At 46.6% G+C, this 17,261-nt stretch overlaps 1 protein-coding gene across 2 annotated transcripts in view; it reads left to right on the top strand.

The window, feature by feature from the left end:
• The window catches only part of cdh8 (cadherin 8), a 78,632-nt gene that overhangs the window by 47,701 nt on the left and 13,670 nt on the right, over nucleotides 1–17,261 (top strand). For both annotated transcript variants that reach the window (XM_029145499.3, XM_029145497.3), the window contains exons 4-7: nucleotides 6,315–6,434; nucleotides 10,538–10,705; nucleotides 10,791–10,978; nucleotides 15,102–15,349. In XM_029145499.3, the coding sequence (XP_029001332.1) occupies nucleotides 6,315–6,434; nucleotides 10,538–10,705; nucleotides 10,791–10,978; nucleotides 15,102–15,349 (724 nt within the window). The remainder of the gene's footprint in view (nucleotides 1–6,314; nucleotides 6,435–10,537; nucleotides 10,706–10,790; nucleotides 10,979–15,101; nucleotides 15,350–17,261) is intronic.

The following is a 17,261-nucleotide window of genomic DNA, read 5'->3' as shown; positions in this document are numbered from 1 at the left end:
ATGCCCATCTGCAGCCTCGTCATAAATGCCCATCTGCAGCCCAGGAATCTCAAACTGGCCCCGACTACTGTAGGCAGAATCAGCTGGCGGAGCTCCAAGTATGTCATCTCCTCCTCCGAGAGAATAGACGGACGGGGACGGACGGACGGACGGATGAAAGGATGCCTCGACACGCTTGTTTTCCCCACCTCGTTACAACCGCTCCCGTGTTATCGAGAGCTTGGGCCCGCCACGCTGCCGCGCTCTGTTTCTGACGCTAGCCTGCCTCGCGGCGCTAATCGCCTCTTAATTCGCGCGCTATCCCCGGTACGTGCGCATGCATTTTAATGGAATAGGTGGTCGCGTCCAAAAATAGTGCTGGCGGCGCTGCCGGGAGAGATGGGCTGTCAGTCTCCCCCGGCTTGATCATGAGCTATTATCTTGCCTGCCCACAGACAGGAGAGAGAGCTACACCAGTGTCTATGTGATCATAATCAATACATAATCACTTTCCTGTCACCGCAATGGCGCCGTCAGGGGACAGCCCGGCCCTGCAGACCAGCCATCTTAGGAAAAAGGGGGATGCACGCCATCTTTCTGACCTAGAAAAGCAGGAGGGGAGGGGACTCAGTGGAGGCTGGAATCATTTAGCCATTGACGTGGATGCATGATTACGTTTTTACTGCACCCAGGTTCATTATGTTCGTTTGCAGCGCGCTCTTAAGAAAACCGATGAGTAAAAAAACATTCGCCGACCAACAGGGCAACTGGCTCCTGGCTAATACCTTGTGACAGGGAGGACGAGGAGCAGTGGCTGTCTACATCCAGACAACATCATTTATTACGTGGTTTCACTGAACAATTCTCTAATTGCCCGACGAAACTGGCATCTGGTTTACATCTATCAAGAAGTCTGGTTTTGTTTAAAGCGATCAAATCACTGCTTATAGCAGTGGATGTGGAATGTTGTATAAACACACATTTACATGATCATTTGTGAAACTAGGTCACATGACTGTAGCATAATTGAGTCTATATATGTGATCTAGTAAAACAGTAAGTAGAGGTAGTATTTAAAGGACTAGTCAGCACAAACATCAGCACTATGTCGTCTCCAACTGCTGCTCCAAAGTCATTTATTTGCTTTGAATTTCCAAAAACTGTGGATAGCTCACACATATGTGACTGTTCCCCACCCACGACAGGCTTATATCATTCACAGCTTGCCGGCTTGTGACTGTCTTTGCTATTATGCGTAAAGGCAAACGCAATATCGTCTCCGGTGAATAAATTATTAAACAGCTCTGTTTGCTCAGCGCTCGGCGACGGCGGCGTTTTGCGTTTTCCACCTACTGCCGACATCCGCCGCGCGTCGTCGGAAAATCCTTCTCGTCTCCGCGAAAGTCAACCCGGCGATGTCTGCCCCGACTGCAGCGATAGAGCATTCTGTGCTATGCACATCCGTGCCTGTCTCCCTGTTTATTTGCCAGTTCCTCACTTTTCTTTTGACCCCTGCCGCGTGGAGCCAGTCAGTCGTAAACAGTGTTGTTTTACCCGGGTCGGGCTCGCAGTAGGGCACGGCTAGCCCTCCATGCGCACCGCAGCTCTGCCCATACCTCAGCCATATCGCTCCTCCATGGCTCAGTGCCCCCATGCATATGAATGCCCGCCGTCTTCCACCCTTCACACTCCCCGGCCGGAGCCGTGAGACGTGGACGAGCGTCTCGCATCCCAGCAACAGGAAATGAACTGTAATGAATGACGCGCTGCCACGTGGTGCTGTCGGCCGAGCATCCTCTGTGGAGACGGAAAGTTTACTGTGAAAAGGTGAATATATTCGTTCTGACATGCATTGATGTAAGACTTGCAGATAAAGTGCAGTGAAGTGTTTCGCATTCCCATTTCCCGGCTCCCTGCAGTGATCGGTAATTGTCTGCGAGCGCGTCTGCGTCTGGCGACGACTGGGAGCCACAGTACATATTTATGACCTTCTGCTGTTTGATTATCCTCGGCATATTTCTAAGGAAATAAGCATGTTACACATGTGGAACCGTGTTGGGGGATAATGCGCTATAGAAATAAGCTGCAACGTCCTTCCTCGTCCATTGTGCGTCGCATTAGGCTGCACCCCCCCAATTTATCCCCTCTCTGGCTCAAGGAAGATTCCTATTGATTTTCTATCACTAAGCCAGTGTCCAGAATAAATAGGAAGTGTGCGCCCTATTATTCCTGTCACTTGATAAAACACAAGGCCTACCCTCGCGTCTTTATCGCCGGGGTCCTTTCAGAAACTGCCGACCCGATCGCCAAAAACTCCACCGCTGTAAATTTGGACGTAAACGCCTCACACGCGCTCTAAATGACGGCGCCTTTGAAAACGTTGGAATTATCGGTGTGGTATTAAATCCTGTGAACTTAATGAGATTACACTTAGAGTGGGAGCGACGCCTGTATTCCCGTACAAGTTTAATGCGTGTCACCCAGCTGGTTACTGCCCAAACCAACAGAGGGAGATTTGCTTCCCCCGGAGACGCTTCTGTGCAATCTTTCAGCGCGCGGACATCTGCCGGATAGCAGGAAAAAAAGGAAAAAGACGAGGGACGCGCTGGCAGCTACATTTCAAGCTCCTTTTCCACAGAGAACCGGGCGTAAGCGACACCTCCCAGGTGTTAAAAGCTCACGACTTCGTGTCCATGTACTTGTAGGCTCTTACGCAGCTTTTGTCTGCGTGCGGCGTCCATTCATTTTTCCATCCCTGGAAGTTTTGTAGGTGTTTTGCGGGTGAAGATATTATTGTAATCGCCACAATGCTACAGGCCTCAAACAAAGGCGCTGAGACAATATCCCTCCTACCGCTGCGTCCGCGGGCCCACCGCCCGGCCCACAGCTGCAGCGCTTTCCGCAGTGTCCCTGAAATTCCTGCACATCATCAAGAGGAAGGACGAGCTAATCTGCGGTGATTTGAAACGGGACCAAAACACAGGCTTTCCTAATCCCTCCTTTTTTTTTTTTTTATCGGAGGTGGTGAGGAGCATTTTACCCCTGTGGGAGAGACGGAGAGGGAGCTATTTCACGCTCCACCAGTTCCACTGTTTTTATGAAGATTTTCTCCTACCCTCTGCTTGCCCCACTTCAGTCCACAGTGTAACTGAATTCATGAGGCAACAGTCAGACACCTTTTAGAAGCGCGACAGTACTTTTCATAATTAGGAATGTGTAGATGGCTGCCTCCCCCCTCTGTAGTGGTAGTAATTTAACTTTAAGGCCGATAAGAGCCTGTATCTCTGAATAAAGGGAGGTGCAATTTCCTTGGCTGTCTCTCATTTTATTCGTTTGACAATGGGCAAACATTTATGGCACACGGGATATAATTTGCTTCCCGGCGTCGCTGCCTGAGCGCCCGCTTGGATTACTGCACACATCAGTGGGATATATTTCACATAATAATGTTTTTTTTTTTACATTTGTCAACCAATTTATTTGGTCATCTGTTTGCTTTCCGGGCACATTGCAAACGTTTTTGACATAATGCGGTGTTTTTTGGAGATAGGGCACGAACTGCAGTCACGTTGCCTGACGAGGTGCAATGCACTGCAATCAAAGCGACCTTTAAACAAAACGTGCAGCTTTCAATGACTGTAGTCAGTGCGCGTACAATAGACAGCGTGTACCGCCCTAACACGTAAACTGCCCTAATGTAGTCACTGTCTATGGCGGCGTGATCAGAGTGACAGTTCAGTGGATTAAGGCGGAAAATTCCAAGGCTATCAGCAGCTGACGTGAAGTTTCGCCTGTGCCCCCACAGCAGGAGCAGAAGAAAAATAAAATGAGAAAAAAAGAAAAGCTCATTGATCTGAACGCGACAGAAAGCACGGGGTGTAACAAGCGATATGAAATTTACAAGGTAAGCTCGGGCAACCCAACAGCATGGGTCATCATAAGACCATGAATTACTAGAGCCCCTCTGTCTCTGAGGACCACTTGAGGCTCCCTCACTGTGAAATAATTGGGTTGCAACAGTAAAACTGCTACTCCAGTTAGAGTGCAAAGGTGGCTTTTACTTTGTTTTGCTGGTACAAGACCACAGACACAGCGGCGGCTATTAATCAATTGTTGTCATGTGTAGCTGGTAACGTGAGGAGGGGAGCGGGTTCAAAAACAGCATCATGTGGATGGATCAAAAGAATAAATAATAAAAACAGTTCTTAGCGCTTCTCCGGTTTGCTGCTGTTATGTCATTGTGTTATCGCACGAACTGCGCGCTATTTCTGAGACGCGAGCTCCACCGCTGTTTGTTGTGCTGCGGTTAGTCATCACGCCGGCCGGCCACAGGGTCAGCGGTGGGTTGCGTCCGGCGCTTTTACAGAGCCAGTGCAGATGTTTGATCACAGCTGTGCGGATCACGCGCCGCCAAGCATTTCGTCGGCGACGGTGAGACGCGCCAACCTCCGAATTCCAGACCTTTGGCGCCGGCGGCGAACGGGCCTGAGCCGCGGACGGGTCTGAGCCGCGGACGGCAAAGCTCGGCTCCCTTTTGTTGTCAGGACGCCTCAAAACATCTTCCACAGAAACAATTAGCACATCATCTGTAGCTTCCTGCCAACGTGTTGCTCACTGTCAGCCTGTCAGCTTCGTTCCTCCCATTCTCTCGCGCTCTCTCTCTCTCAAACACACACACACACCGTTTTCTCACGCTGAGACTGATGAGGAGCTAGGTCACTGTGAATTAAAATGGATGAGCTTAATTGAGTTAATAGTCTCTTTATATTCAGTTTTTCACAATTTTTTTTTCCCTGATACCTCCTAATGGAGCCATGAAGGGTGGATTGAATTGTCACTAATCTGTTTCTGATTCGCCTTGAGCGTTTGGCACAGTTGCTGTATTGATGAAGGTCCTCGCATACATTTTCTCCGAACCTCATAGAGTCTCTTTAATAAAGAACCTCATTGCTGCCGCGTTGTTGCGCGCGTAATAGCTAATTGCCCCGGCGCTAAAGGAATAGCGATATCCGATTAGCATTTTAAGAATACACTTGCCTACAGTCACATTAACACAGCCAAACTTTTAATTGGGCAAACTCTTTGGAGAAGGTAAAGTGTTTGCTTTGTGCGTGAGCGCCTGCAGTTCGCTCAGAGCAGCGAGGGCCGCGCGTTCCAGCGCTTTACGACCTTCAGCCGTGATCTCCGGTGAGTTGAGTCTGGCCAGGAATTGTGAGAGAAATGGAATGTGGCCTTCAGTGGAGGGTCTGCGCTCACTTTTCCCGCTGTCTTGCATTAAGCGCGTGACACATCCATCACTGTCACGTCGCTTTGCACGCCGGCTTCCGCGCGCGGCCCGAAACCTAGAGGAGGCGAGATGACTAATCAGCGCTGACACGACTGGATTGTTCGGTTATGCCAGACACCCATTATAGCGCATTTCATCTGAACTCATGTCACATTTGCCTCAAGTAATTGACACTTGACTGGACTGGAACTGTACACATGAGATTGGAAGGCGAGTTGAGGGGCACGTGGTGGCGCATCGGCAGCGTTTGGATGATTGTACAAAAATAAAACGAGCATCAAAAACTCAGAGGTTTAGGGTTATTTCATGATTTATAGTTTGTGAAAAGAAAATATTTATTCACCCACTGACAGTGATAAAATCACTTACTAGCTTTGCTTTGAATAATAAGAATGTCTGCAGTGTTTATGACAAACTACTTTGTGCCATGTTGTAAAATGTGCTGTAATATATCTGAATTACTATTCCATTTTTACACATTACAATTTTAACGCATGAGTACTAATTTACACATTTTTCTGGGTGAAAACTGGATGTGATGATCAGAAAGAGCTGCGGTTCAGACGATGTCATTAGGAGTTCATGGATCGGATCTAACCAAACACATCTACAGTATACTCTGATGAGACTAAACACAAAAAAATGGGAGGTTTAACAGTAATTGTAAGATTGTAAAATAAGTACCGCATGATCCACTGGGACACTAGAAAGAGAAAAAAATGTTGGTAAAACTGACCCAGTCTGTTTCTCTTATTGCAGTTGCACCAGTGTGAAATTATTACTACTGTATATGAGGCAACGGGTTAAAAAACGTACAACATTTACAAAATGTATGTCTTAAAGCACAATAGACTATTGGATACATGTTATATATATCAAGATCATTCAACCCAGCTGGGTTTTGAACAATCAGACCCACATTCTGTGAGGTCCAATCGTTACTATTATTACACTGGGTGAGCTCTTTCCGTTCAGCTCTCACTTCCAGCAATGCGGTGCTGATTGCCTGTGAAGTTAAAGTTCGTAATTCTGTCTCCCCGTCCCACAGGTACCCCGGTTACCCGGGTAACGGCAACAGATGCCGACGATCCGGTGTACGGGAACAGCGCTAAACTGGTCTACAGCATACTGGAGGGGCAGCCGTATTTCTCCGTGGACCCCAACTCAGGTGAGCGCCTCCCTCCAGCCGTTGCTGGGTCAGAGTTTTAAATCGTACCCTCGCCTTCGTGACGCGACTCCCTGCGGCCGGCTGCAGCACAACTAAACGCTCCACACGCAATAATACAGACGTGCGGTGAAATCCCTCTGCCTTGGAAATCGGAGGAGACACTAAAGCAGGAGACCACAGGGCAGGCTACTCAGCGGGGCCCTTTGTGCTGTTATTCATTGTTTGCCTGACAAAGCCTGACAAAGATCTCTGCGAGATCGAAACGTTGCTTCATTAAATTTAATGGGAGCTATTAATACAGTGTGCAAATCCTTTGTCTGTTTCTAACCAGTGGAGAGCATAATGTATTACAAAATGTAATGAATGAACACCATGCCTATAATGGGACAAAGGGACAGGATTATTTCAATGGTCTTTTTCTTCTGTGCAGGGTCAGGGACATTAGGACAGTGTCTTTGTTTAAACATTGCTTCTTTTCATTACCTGCTTCAACTTAGATAAACGAGCCCAGGAAGTCGACCCGGGTCAAGTGGTGCGATCTCACAGTTTGAGGTGCAGTAAATACTTCCAGATGACACGCGTCCTGTTCTACTGTACATGCACTTTGAAACGCTCCTCCTCCGGCAGAGTCACAGCCCTGAAGCCATATTACGAGTCACAGTCCACCTCCTGGAAGTTTTAAATGTTCGCGTATGTGCTGCCACTGTGCAATTTAAGACCATGTAGCGTAATTTCAAATTTGGGGCCTGTGAATTAATTAGGCTTTGATTAAACCCACATTAAGGGCTGATAAAATTCTCTTTCTCTTTGACAGAATGAACCATTTAGAAACACATTGTTCTTGGGAGAACGAGTACTGAGGAATGAAAAACAGCCAGATGACAGGCAGTTGGATAATAGAGAATTAGGTGAATTCCATTAAGTACATTATTGGATGACTGGGTTGAAATATTTGATTTTTTTTTTACTTTAGCTCAACTGTGACATCACAAAACAATCTCAGGTATTCTGATTACATGAATATGCAATTAACAACCTTCAGTGGCAGCACATAAATCCCTTAAGCTGCCTAAAAGGCTGGAGGGTCTAAACAGAGTAAAACATGTTTGACTAATGCCTGTACTGTATTTACATTTTGGATTTCCATTGCTTGATATGTATTGTGGTCTTCCTGAGCTCTGTAGATGACAGCGGTGGCTGAGTGCAGGTGCTACCGGTTGCTCAGGTGGAAGTGCAGCTTCCTCACCTGCTGGCCCACCTGGGCTAAACCTCCCGCCGCCCCCGTGAGCTAGATTTAAGTGTGGTTTCTGAGAACCACATACCCTGCCACATTACTATTCATTAAGGCATATTACACACTATGTGCGCACGCATGCCCCTTCTATTCTGAAAGCCCGGGGACAACGTTACACAGACAGTGTTGGTTGCTGCTTTAAAACGAACGTATCAAGAACAGAATTTTAGGTTGCAATAAAGCATCTGTTTTTGGATTATCGCTGCGAGAGGCTGCGTTTACCTCAGGCTCCCTGGTCCGCTCCTTTCCCCACACGAGCCTTCTCCAGCTGCACACCCCCTTCAAAACGCAAACAGAACACTAGAGTGGAAACCTGGACTACTGGGGGCTCTTTAGTTAAATTAAAAAGTAACAATAAAACCACACGTTGTAAAAATGGAACATGAAAAGGATATAGGATCTGCTTCCTATGTTTCAGGTTTGGGTTGTGTATTAGGCTCTATTATAAAACTCTGCCTGTTCTACTACCTGTAGGAGTCTGCAGAATGATATCATATGTGTGATATGAGTGTGATATGATATGAATGATGCTATCTGAACGCCTTCAAATGATGTCATCTTGAAGGAATATGAACCAGCATGTCCTTTTGTTTTAAACTATAGTGGGATTATAGTACTAAAATAAATCATAAGCGAGTACTACACAGTTATTTTGTGTAGCTTATCTGATTATCAGACATTTTGCACAGTCAACAATTCATTATTACGTGTACAGAATCATAGGATTCATATAAGTTGAGCTTTGCATTTTTGGATCAGCTGACTGCTTGCCCTAAATGCTAAATGGGCCAGCACTCACTGTGCTGTGGAACATCATTGGGTTGGAATTCAAAATAATAATATTAATTAGTTCTTCCTTTCACAAGGCAAAGTCTTCAGCAGCGTCACCATGCATAAAGTTATCTCAAAACAGATTCCAGATTGAATCTTTAATTGCTTTTTCAGCTGACTTTTTAGCATGTGTCTGCGAGCAATATGATTAAATAATGGTGAAATTACATTAATAAGAAATGAGATGGAAATCAACCGCTCACAATTTGGAAAACAGCGCACAATAAACAAGCTGCAAGAAAGGGACTCTCGGAATTTATGTACATAATAAGGATCCACGCGTGGAACTCGGCGCGTCCAGGCCGCTATAGGCGTCAGCGGCTGGAAGCACGTGGAACGCGGCTGTAGACACCGGACACTCTTGGGATTAGCATTCAGGCTTTGTGCGGTGGCGAAGCACGCTTGCAGATGGCTCATTCAAGTGAGCCAGATGTTTTAATGAATGTTAATGAAAAATGAAAGGTAAGGGGAAAACAACTATTAGAATGCATTTGACACGTATAACGCCACGTTGGAAATGAAAGGCGTTCACTAAATAAGTAAACACCATGCCCGATTCATCACTTGGTTAATGGTCGGTGGAATAAGAAGAAGAAAAAAAAAAAAAGAAGCTGAAGCAAATATCTATGGAAATGAGTGTTTGCCTATCCTCCCTTTTCAGTGATTAGGAATTAATTTGAATAATTAACGATGATCAACACAGATGAGAGTGTTGCTTCTAATGCGATGACTGAAGGATGCTTATCTGTGTGTGTGTGCGTGGAAAACAGAGCACGGAGTGTGAGACTTGTTTATGCCACTTTGGTAAAAAATACTGTTCATACATGTACAAAATATCAATTTATTGTCAGTGGGTGCCTAGTGAAGGTCCTAGAAGTGCAAAAATACTACAGAAAGTTACAGTTGATTCAGAGCATTGAAAACACATCTTAATTTACTTCAGTTCCTTAATCTGACTTTAAGTTTTTATATTGACCTCATTAGTTACTTAAAAAGTTGCTTTTCAGTCATTACTGTTTACAAATAAAAAGCCAAGAAGCTCCTGTCCGACGGTTGTGGAAAGATGTGATGTCCACATAAAAAGGCTTTTATACTGAAATGTGGATTAATTAAACTATCTGAACAATGATTCCTGCTCTTTCCTCTGAAGCCTTCTTGCACATGACGTCAGCTCACCGTTGCATTTGAAACTGGTCGTGGCGCTTCCTAGTCGCCTTCACATCTCAGATCATCAGGTTTTTTCAGATCATCTATGTTGCATGTGACCCCTGAAAGCAAAACCGACCCTGAAATTGTGCTACATCTCAGAGGAAAATCTCTCTCTAGACAAGAATATGCAGCCCCAGACAACACCCTAACCCCTCCCAAGCTTTTCATCATGGCAAAGCATATTCTCATTGACTAAGGCGGCTCAGGACCAAGACAGGGTGTCATGCCAAAGCCTGGCTTTTATGAGGGGTTTTATATTCATTTGATGATCCTTCGGGCCTCTGTTTCCTGAGTGGATTATCCGTATGTGCCGGTGCTGAGCCCTTTTTATATTCAGCGCTGTGGCAGAGTCAATAAGGTCCATTCTGCATACAATATTCAAGATTATACAAGACAGACAGCATAATTCACACTCAATCAGAATACAAATGACTGCAGACGGCGGAACAATATATTCAAAAACAAACACAGCTGATTTTCAGTGCAGAGGCTGGATCAGCTCTGACCACCTAGCTTTGCTTGCACAGAATGTGCTTTTTCAGGCTAAACCTGCAGGGAATTCTTTACCTCGGCTTAGCGTTGAGTCCCCATTTTGTTAAATCATGCTCTAAAATAATTCATGTTATAGCGTCGACTGTGGAAGGTGCAGTAGTGCGCTGCATCGCTTCTTCCTGCGCTTTCTCGCCTGGGCGTCGTTACGATGATGTGTAGAGTGTATCAGTCAACATTACATTGGCATTAATGTGTTGTGAACTGTCTCCACGTCTAGCGACCATAAAGATTGCGCTCCACGGGATGGATCGGGAGATGAGAGAGGAGTACCTGGTGGTCATTCAGGCAAAGGACATGGGAGGTCACATGGGGGGCCTGTCCGGAACGACAACCGTCACCATCACGCTAACGGACATTAACGACAACCCGCCCAAGTTCTCCAAGAGTGAGCGACTTCACAGGCCCGGGAAAATAAATGCTACTTTAAAATAAAGGAACGTTGCCTGATGCTGCTGTGGGCTCTCCTCCAGGTCTGTACGAGTTTATAATCCCTGAAGACCTGCCGCTGGGGAAAATGGGCGGAAAGGTGAAAGCAAATGACCGGGACATCGGGGAAAACGCCAAGTCCACGTACAACGTCATCGAGGGCAACGACCAAGGCGTGTTTGAGATCGTGACGGACCCGCAGACGCAAGAGGGGATTCTACGACTGAAAAAGGTAAAAAGTTACAGGCCTGTCTCACTTTGTGTAATATTAGTCATAAGTTTCCTGTTTGTAATTTGTGTGGAAATTAAAGCTAATATAGCAAATCTGTGAAAACTAAGAGGTTTTAATGTTTTTACTGACTGTCTTAGTTACAAATTATAGTCTTTCTTATTTAACTTTAACCGTCTAAGCTTAAGGCGGATTCCTAGATGTTGTAAATTGGTTCATTTCTAGTTCCAAACTTTCTTTTCCCCCCAAATTAAGTTTTGCTGACACCCACACCAGCATCACCATAAGAGCAGATGGAACAGACGCAAAGTCGCCGTTGTTTTTTGAAATAATTGAGCTGGAGTTTCCGAGCGCTGGTCGAGGAGCAAATTCATCTGGGAGCTTTTTGGATAATAGCAGCGCTTGCTTGAGGGCACATCAGCAGCGGCTGTTCAAAGAACCTGAGAGCGGTCGTTAGACACGTTCGTCAGGCTATTTCCAGGTGGATCCTGAGGCCGCGTCGGAAAGTCTGCCGCTCCGAGCTTGAGGCGGACACTTTAGCACGTAATGGCACGGCGCTTTGTGATGCTAAAATTAATGGCGTCGCCTTCGTCGGATATTTTTTAAAAAGCGTGGCAAGGGCTGAGACACACGCTTCACGTGGCAGACATCAAGTACCCCCATGCCCATCGTTTTCAAGCCATGCAATTCCGAATCCGCTCTTTGTTTCAATAACACTTTGACCTGAAGGCAGGTTTAGACGCAGCAGATTTTCAAGGACGTCGTTGGAAATATGAAAAAAATAGCAAAGCGTGTGGTTTATGTATGTGCATATTCTAAGTGTACAGAAGCTCCTCCTGGATGGGGATGTTTGCATATATTGAATCCCACAGATGATTGATGGATGGACGTTCTTAAGTCTTGAGTCATGGTTGGTTCCGCGTCAGGCCTGAACCGGCTGTACATCACTCAAAGGCAGAGTGCCATTTTGTTGTGAAGCAAACCGGCGTTACCCCAAGGACACGTGCTTTGACTTTGTCAAAGTGGGAACAATGAACTGAGTGGGAGGTGGAATATTTAAGAGCCGAGGCAATCTGCAGAGACGCCGATGCGGCGTCACTAAAGAAAACATCGCTGCTGGAGAGCAAACCCAACACAAAGTCATAGAATCTCGAAGTGTTGACAAAGCAAATGTCAGATGTGTTAGTCTTTTAGGCAACCTCCACTTCAGTGTCCCGCGGCGAGCCTCGCGCTCCGCTCATGCTCAGCTTTCCCTCGTCATGTGTTGGGAACGTAACAACGCGCGCTCGTGCGTTTTTTGCATTCCTGCAGATGCAAAGTGTCACGACTCAGGATGAATTTTAAAGAAACCGCTGCTGTGCGTCTCCTTTCTGTTCTATATCAGTGCGATTGTTATCCTCCAACCGGGGAGACACAACCTGAACTCTCCTCTAATGCACCCTGTAGCTGTTAACAACTGTATTGGTCTATAAGCCGTCATCTAACGCGGAATTCAAATTATTAAACATCCCTCTGCAGCAAGGTTAAAACGTATTGATCTAACTGAGGCTGGAGAGACACAAACCAAGGGAGAGATTCTTTGCTGTTTGGGTTTTAAGCTTTTTATCTGCCAGCCCCCAGGCCTGTCAGGGGATGTTAGTGGGCTGCTGAGCTTTCACCCCTGCAGCCATGCTGATCTTTGAAGTCTCTAAAAGGCCCGTGCGCGCACACTGATTCGACGCTAACGCACGGGCGAGACCGGAGAACGGGGCGGCGGGACGCGGCGTTGTCGTGGCGATAACCGATGTACGCAACATGCAGGTGCATTTCGAATCTGAACCCATTTCCTTTAGCGCTCACAAAGCTTCTAATAATCAGCAGTAGCTGTGTGAAAGTAGCACCAGGAATACTAATAACATCCAAAGCCCCGCGTTCCTCGGTCACACGGCCGTGTGCTTATTGAATTAATAATTTGAAAAATTCTGTATTTTGATTCAATAGCTGGAACATTATACTGGATTAAAACAGCTGGCTTAGATGCTTTATTTGATTCCATAATTGATATTGAAAATTATTTTAATGAACCCTAACTGGCCTAATCACTGAAGCTGTTTACCACTGTTTTCCTTAAACCAGTCGAGTAGATTTGATATAATTAAATATGCCGGCAGCAGCGAGAGACCTCCCCCCTCCCCTTTCCTCTCCCTTTTAGGACACTGGAAACGAACATAATGAGTTGTTTCTACACGCTGCCACGTGGGAATAATACTGGGATATCGCGGGGCAAGGCGAGCCGGCGGTGGCGGGCCACAACTGGGGCGCGGCGTAAAAAATGCCTTTAACAGTCACGTGAAGGTGACTGCGTTCGATTTACAACTGCACAGATCGGACCAATGCGCGTGTATTTAGCATCAGTCCCTCCGTGACCCTCCTTTAGCGCCTTTGAGCTAATTGTTTTGGTGTCGGAGCACATGCCAGTATCAGGCAGTTACTGGAACCCAATGTTTAAAGCGCTTAAATGGCTTCATATTAAAACTCCCTTCCCCACTTTCTCCATTTCCTCCTAATCATTTTGACCACCCAGCCACATCCTCGCACAGCCTCCTGCTCTCCGACCGGCCTCCGAATTAAAGTCTGCTGGCTCGAGGACTAGCCACACTATGCACTTCCTCAGCACAGAGTGTAGGATTAGAAGAACAGAAAGGAGGGAAAGGACGAGTGGTGTTTGGGTGTCAGCAGCGAGGAGATGTGGAAGGAGGAGAAGTGGGGGAGGTTAATAATGAAAGTGTTCCAAATAAGATCTTCAAGCGTGGAGGAGTGGGGCTTTGAGAGGCTTCGGGGGCTTCGGTCTGCTACTAGTGTCTTGATGCCAGGAGTGTGAGAGCGCTAAAGTCAAAGCTCCGGGTCGCCTTCTCCGTCCCCTTGGCCGCTGCTACTGTCTCACAATTGGACTCTGCGCCTGCTCTCCCCCAAGAGCTCTCAGCACTGGCCCCGTCTGACCTCAGGGACACTTTCTCTCTCTTCCTCCTCCTCCAACTGAATACATTTCTCGCTTTGTTCAGCTCCCTCCTCGTAGCCCTCCTCTCGCCACAAGCCGGCTCCCGTCCCCTCAAGCGGCAAGGCCCCGTTTTGATTTCCCTATAAATCCCGGTTATGGAGCGTGGAAGTGACTTGATCCCATTATTTTAGCAGTATCAAAGCGACCAGAGGTGATTCCGAATGAAATTGTGACAGTCTGGGGCGTCCTCAGAGATGCCAAGAGAGTAAAATTGTGACTCTCCTCTTCCTTTTAAATATTAATGATGAGCCATCTGTAGAGGAAATGCTGTATAACAAGTGAAAACAGGGATTAAACAGATGTGTCAGTCACACACAACACGTCCCGCTGAAAAACATTTGTATTCCCCTTTTGAAGAAATTATACCTTTTGTTAATAGTGTTGACTCTTTCTCTGAGCTACTGTAGATAATATGACAGTATGAAAACTATAATAATCGGCTGCGTAACAGGCAGATTTATGTGACAGGAACAAATCTTCAGGTTCATCGACCTATTTGTGATTTGAATCAAAACGATGATCACAGTCATTGTGTTTGCTGAAGCAGACAGACCCCACAGATGGTATTTGTCCTGCTACAGTACTGTACATCCCATAATGACCATGTCTTTCTACCACCCGCTTACTAATGCCTGCGTTCGACGGCTTCCAGGCATCTACATAAGTTTTCAATGCTCGCCGGCCTCTGTATCAACAGCGCTGAGCTTGAGAGAAGCAGGTGCCATTTGCTGGCGGGCCACAGCTGGAGGGAGAAATCGCACATCTGGACGGAGGTGTTGAGGCGGGCGCGTTGCCACTGCGCTGCGTTGACCACTCTGCGGGCGAGTGTCAGAGCTTTGGAAGACAAACCCGGAATCCAGGCGTGACGCGTCCTTCGGTGGCTGAATGAGCCGTGCTGCCGCATTAACATTGGCGCACGCTAGCGGTCTTGTTAGTGGGGCACCACAACTGTCGAGATGAGATATGAATAGTGCCCGTGGGAGTTGGTGACACGTTGGTGTTGTTCAACCTGATGTGTTAGAAGGTATTCTCCACCACTTGGTTGTTAACAACTTTAAAAAAAAAAAACCCTTCTGCTCTTTGTTTCAGCCGTTGGACTACGAGAGCAAGCGCGCCTACACTCTGAAAGTGGAGGCCACCAACATCCGCTCGGAGCTGAGCAGCGGCGGGCCGTTCAAAGACACGGCCACGGTGAAGGTGGTGGTGGAGGACGCCGACGAGCCGCCGGTCTTCTCCAAACCCTTGTACCTGCTGGAGGTGAACGAGAACGCGCCCATCAACACGGTCATCGGGACCGTCACCGCCAGGGATCCGGACTCCAGCGGGAGCCTGGTCAGGTACGGGAGTGGATCCGGTCACGTGGGAGCAACAATAACTTCACTGCCGCTGTTCAGAGCTGGGAAAAGCGCTTTAGTTCAACTTCCAGATGTGATGGAGAGAATAAGGTTAACAAATGAGTCTTTTCAGACTATAATGAGTTGTTTTAATAAAAGAGCTGACAGTGAGGCATGCAATTAAATCTCTTCATGCTTGTGACCTTTGGAAGCTGTGGAAGTGTCTTTGACAGGGAGGAAGCAGCTCAATAGTTGCACTTATTTCCACAGATGTGCAGAAAAACTTTGTCTCGCGACGTGCGATCTGCCTCCGCCCGCGTGACTTATTCTCGGAAATACCACAAGGGCACCTTGAGGGGAGGTTATACAGGCAATTTCTTTCCCTCCATCTTGGCATTTCATTAATTCTCCTGCGACTTGCTGACCACATTCCCGGGACAACACTCAACAGGTTGTGTGTAATTGCGGCCTGGGCTCCGTAGATTGGCTGAAGCTACAGAACACGGTGGCTTCTTGCTACTATCGTTTCCATTTCTTCCCCCCTTTTTGCGGCGGCATCCGCATGTTTAGTGATGATATTAACTGGATGGATTGAACCCTGCGGTGCCATGGTGTCCTTGCCCTGGTAAAGGAGAAGTATATTTCCTGTATAATAACACATTTCGCCTCACCCTGTCCTTATTTTCCTGTCACGGGGCTCCTGTGTCAGTCAATGACAGTGTGTGTTTTTGACGGTGATTGAGAGAGAGAGACGGAAAGACAGCTTGTCAAATTAACTCTATAAGTCGAACGTATCATTAAATTTAAAAATCTCAAAATAGCATCTTCCTCAGCATTATGTGCCTTGTTAATAGCGTGCTGTTTGACAACTTCCTTGTTATTTCCTCCTTTAGTAAGGAGTAAGTGACTACATAATGAATAAATGCAGATGGAAGCCCCCCGCTGACACGATGGCTTCACACTTTTGATGCTACCTGACTTGTCCACATATCAACATCCTGTCTCGGCACTTGTTAAATTTTTGAGCATGACACAGTTCACCACTGAGGCGCAGGCGGCCACTGCGGTGCAGCGGGTGATTTGGAGATAACGCTGCCGCTCCTTCTTTCGCTTTGTCCAAAGGTCAGTGGCTTTGACTCACGGTGTTCATTATGTGTTTAATCAGTCATTTAATACCGGAGGAACTTATTATTTTTCACAATGGATTGTTGCTTGAGGGCTTTGTGGGACTGTGGAACCAAAAAAAATAAAAAAAAACACACACACACACATGCCAATCAATGAGACTTTTATAAAATGTTCTCAAATTTTTTTTGATTCACGCTCAGGCTCAGACATTCGGTCTTATACTCAGAAGTACAAAGGAATAAATGAAGTGCTGCATTAATGCCCTTGCACTTCCTGTAAAGCTACTGATCATGAAATGGAAAGGAAATGTATTTTGTTAAAACACACAAAGTTTGGGCCAAAAAAAATATTTCCACTTCACATTTCAATCATACTTCTATATATATTTTTACATGTCACCCTGAAATAATTGAAATAAAATAACAATTCAACAGCGATGAAACTGTATTAGTGGTAGCACATAGGATCTGATTGACTGGTAAAGCCCATGATCAATGCTGTGTTAATCATAAAATGAACTGCGTCTGAGCCATTTGATTATTAGTAACAGAGTAAACCGGCGGCGGCGCGGTAAACGCTCTGCGGCGCCGTCTGAACGGGCTCTCGGGTCGAGCAGGCTGATTAGAGCCGCTCTCTTTGTCAGAAGCCCACCCCCACCAGCGCCTGCATCCAGACCAGACCGAACCAGTCTGAGTCTGAAGCACTCAGGGGCCGAATGCTCTGGTGGGCTGCTGTGTCCTCTGCACTCAGGAGACAAACAAGCCCTTAGCTGTACTTAATGCACCCA

The sequence above is a fragment of the Betta splendens genome, chromosome 3 (assembly GCF_900634795.4).
Source record: "Betta splendens chromosome 3, fBetSpl5.4, whole genome shotgun sequence".
In the NCBI taxonomy this organism is placed as follows: domain Eukaryota; kingdom Metazoa; phylum Chordata; class Actinopteri; order Anabantiformes; family Osphronemidae; genus Betta; species Betta splendens.
The sequence above is the reverse complement of the archived record's forward strand: the minus strand, read 5'-3'. Positions and strand labels throughout refer to the sequence as shown.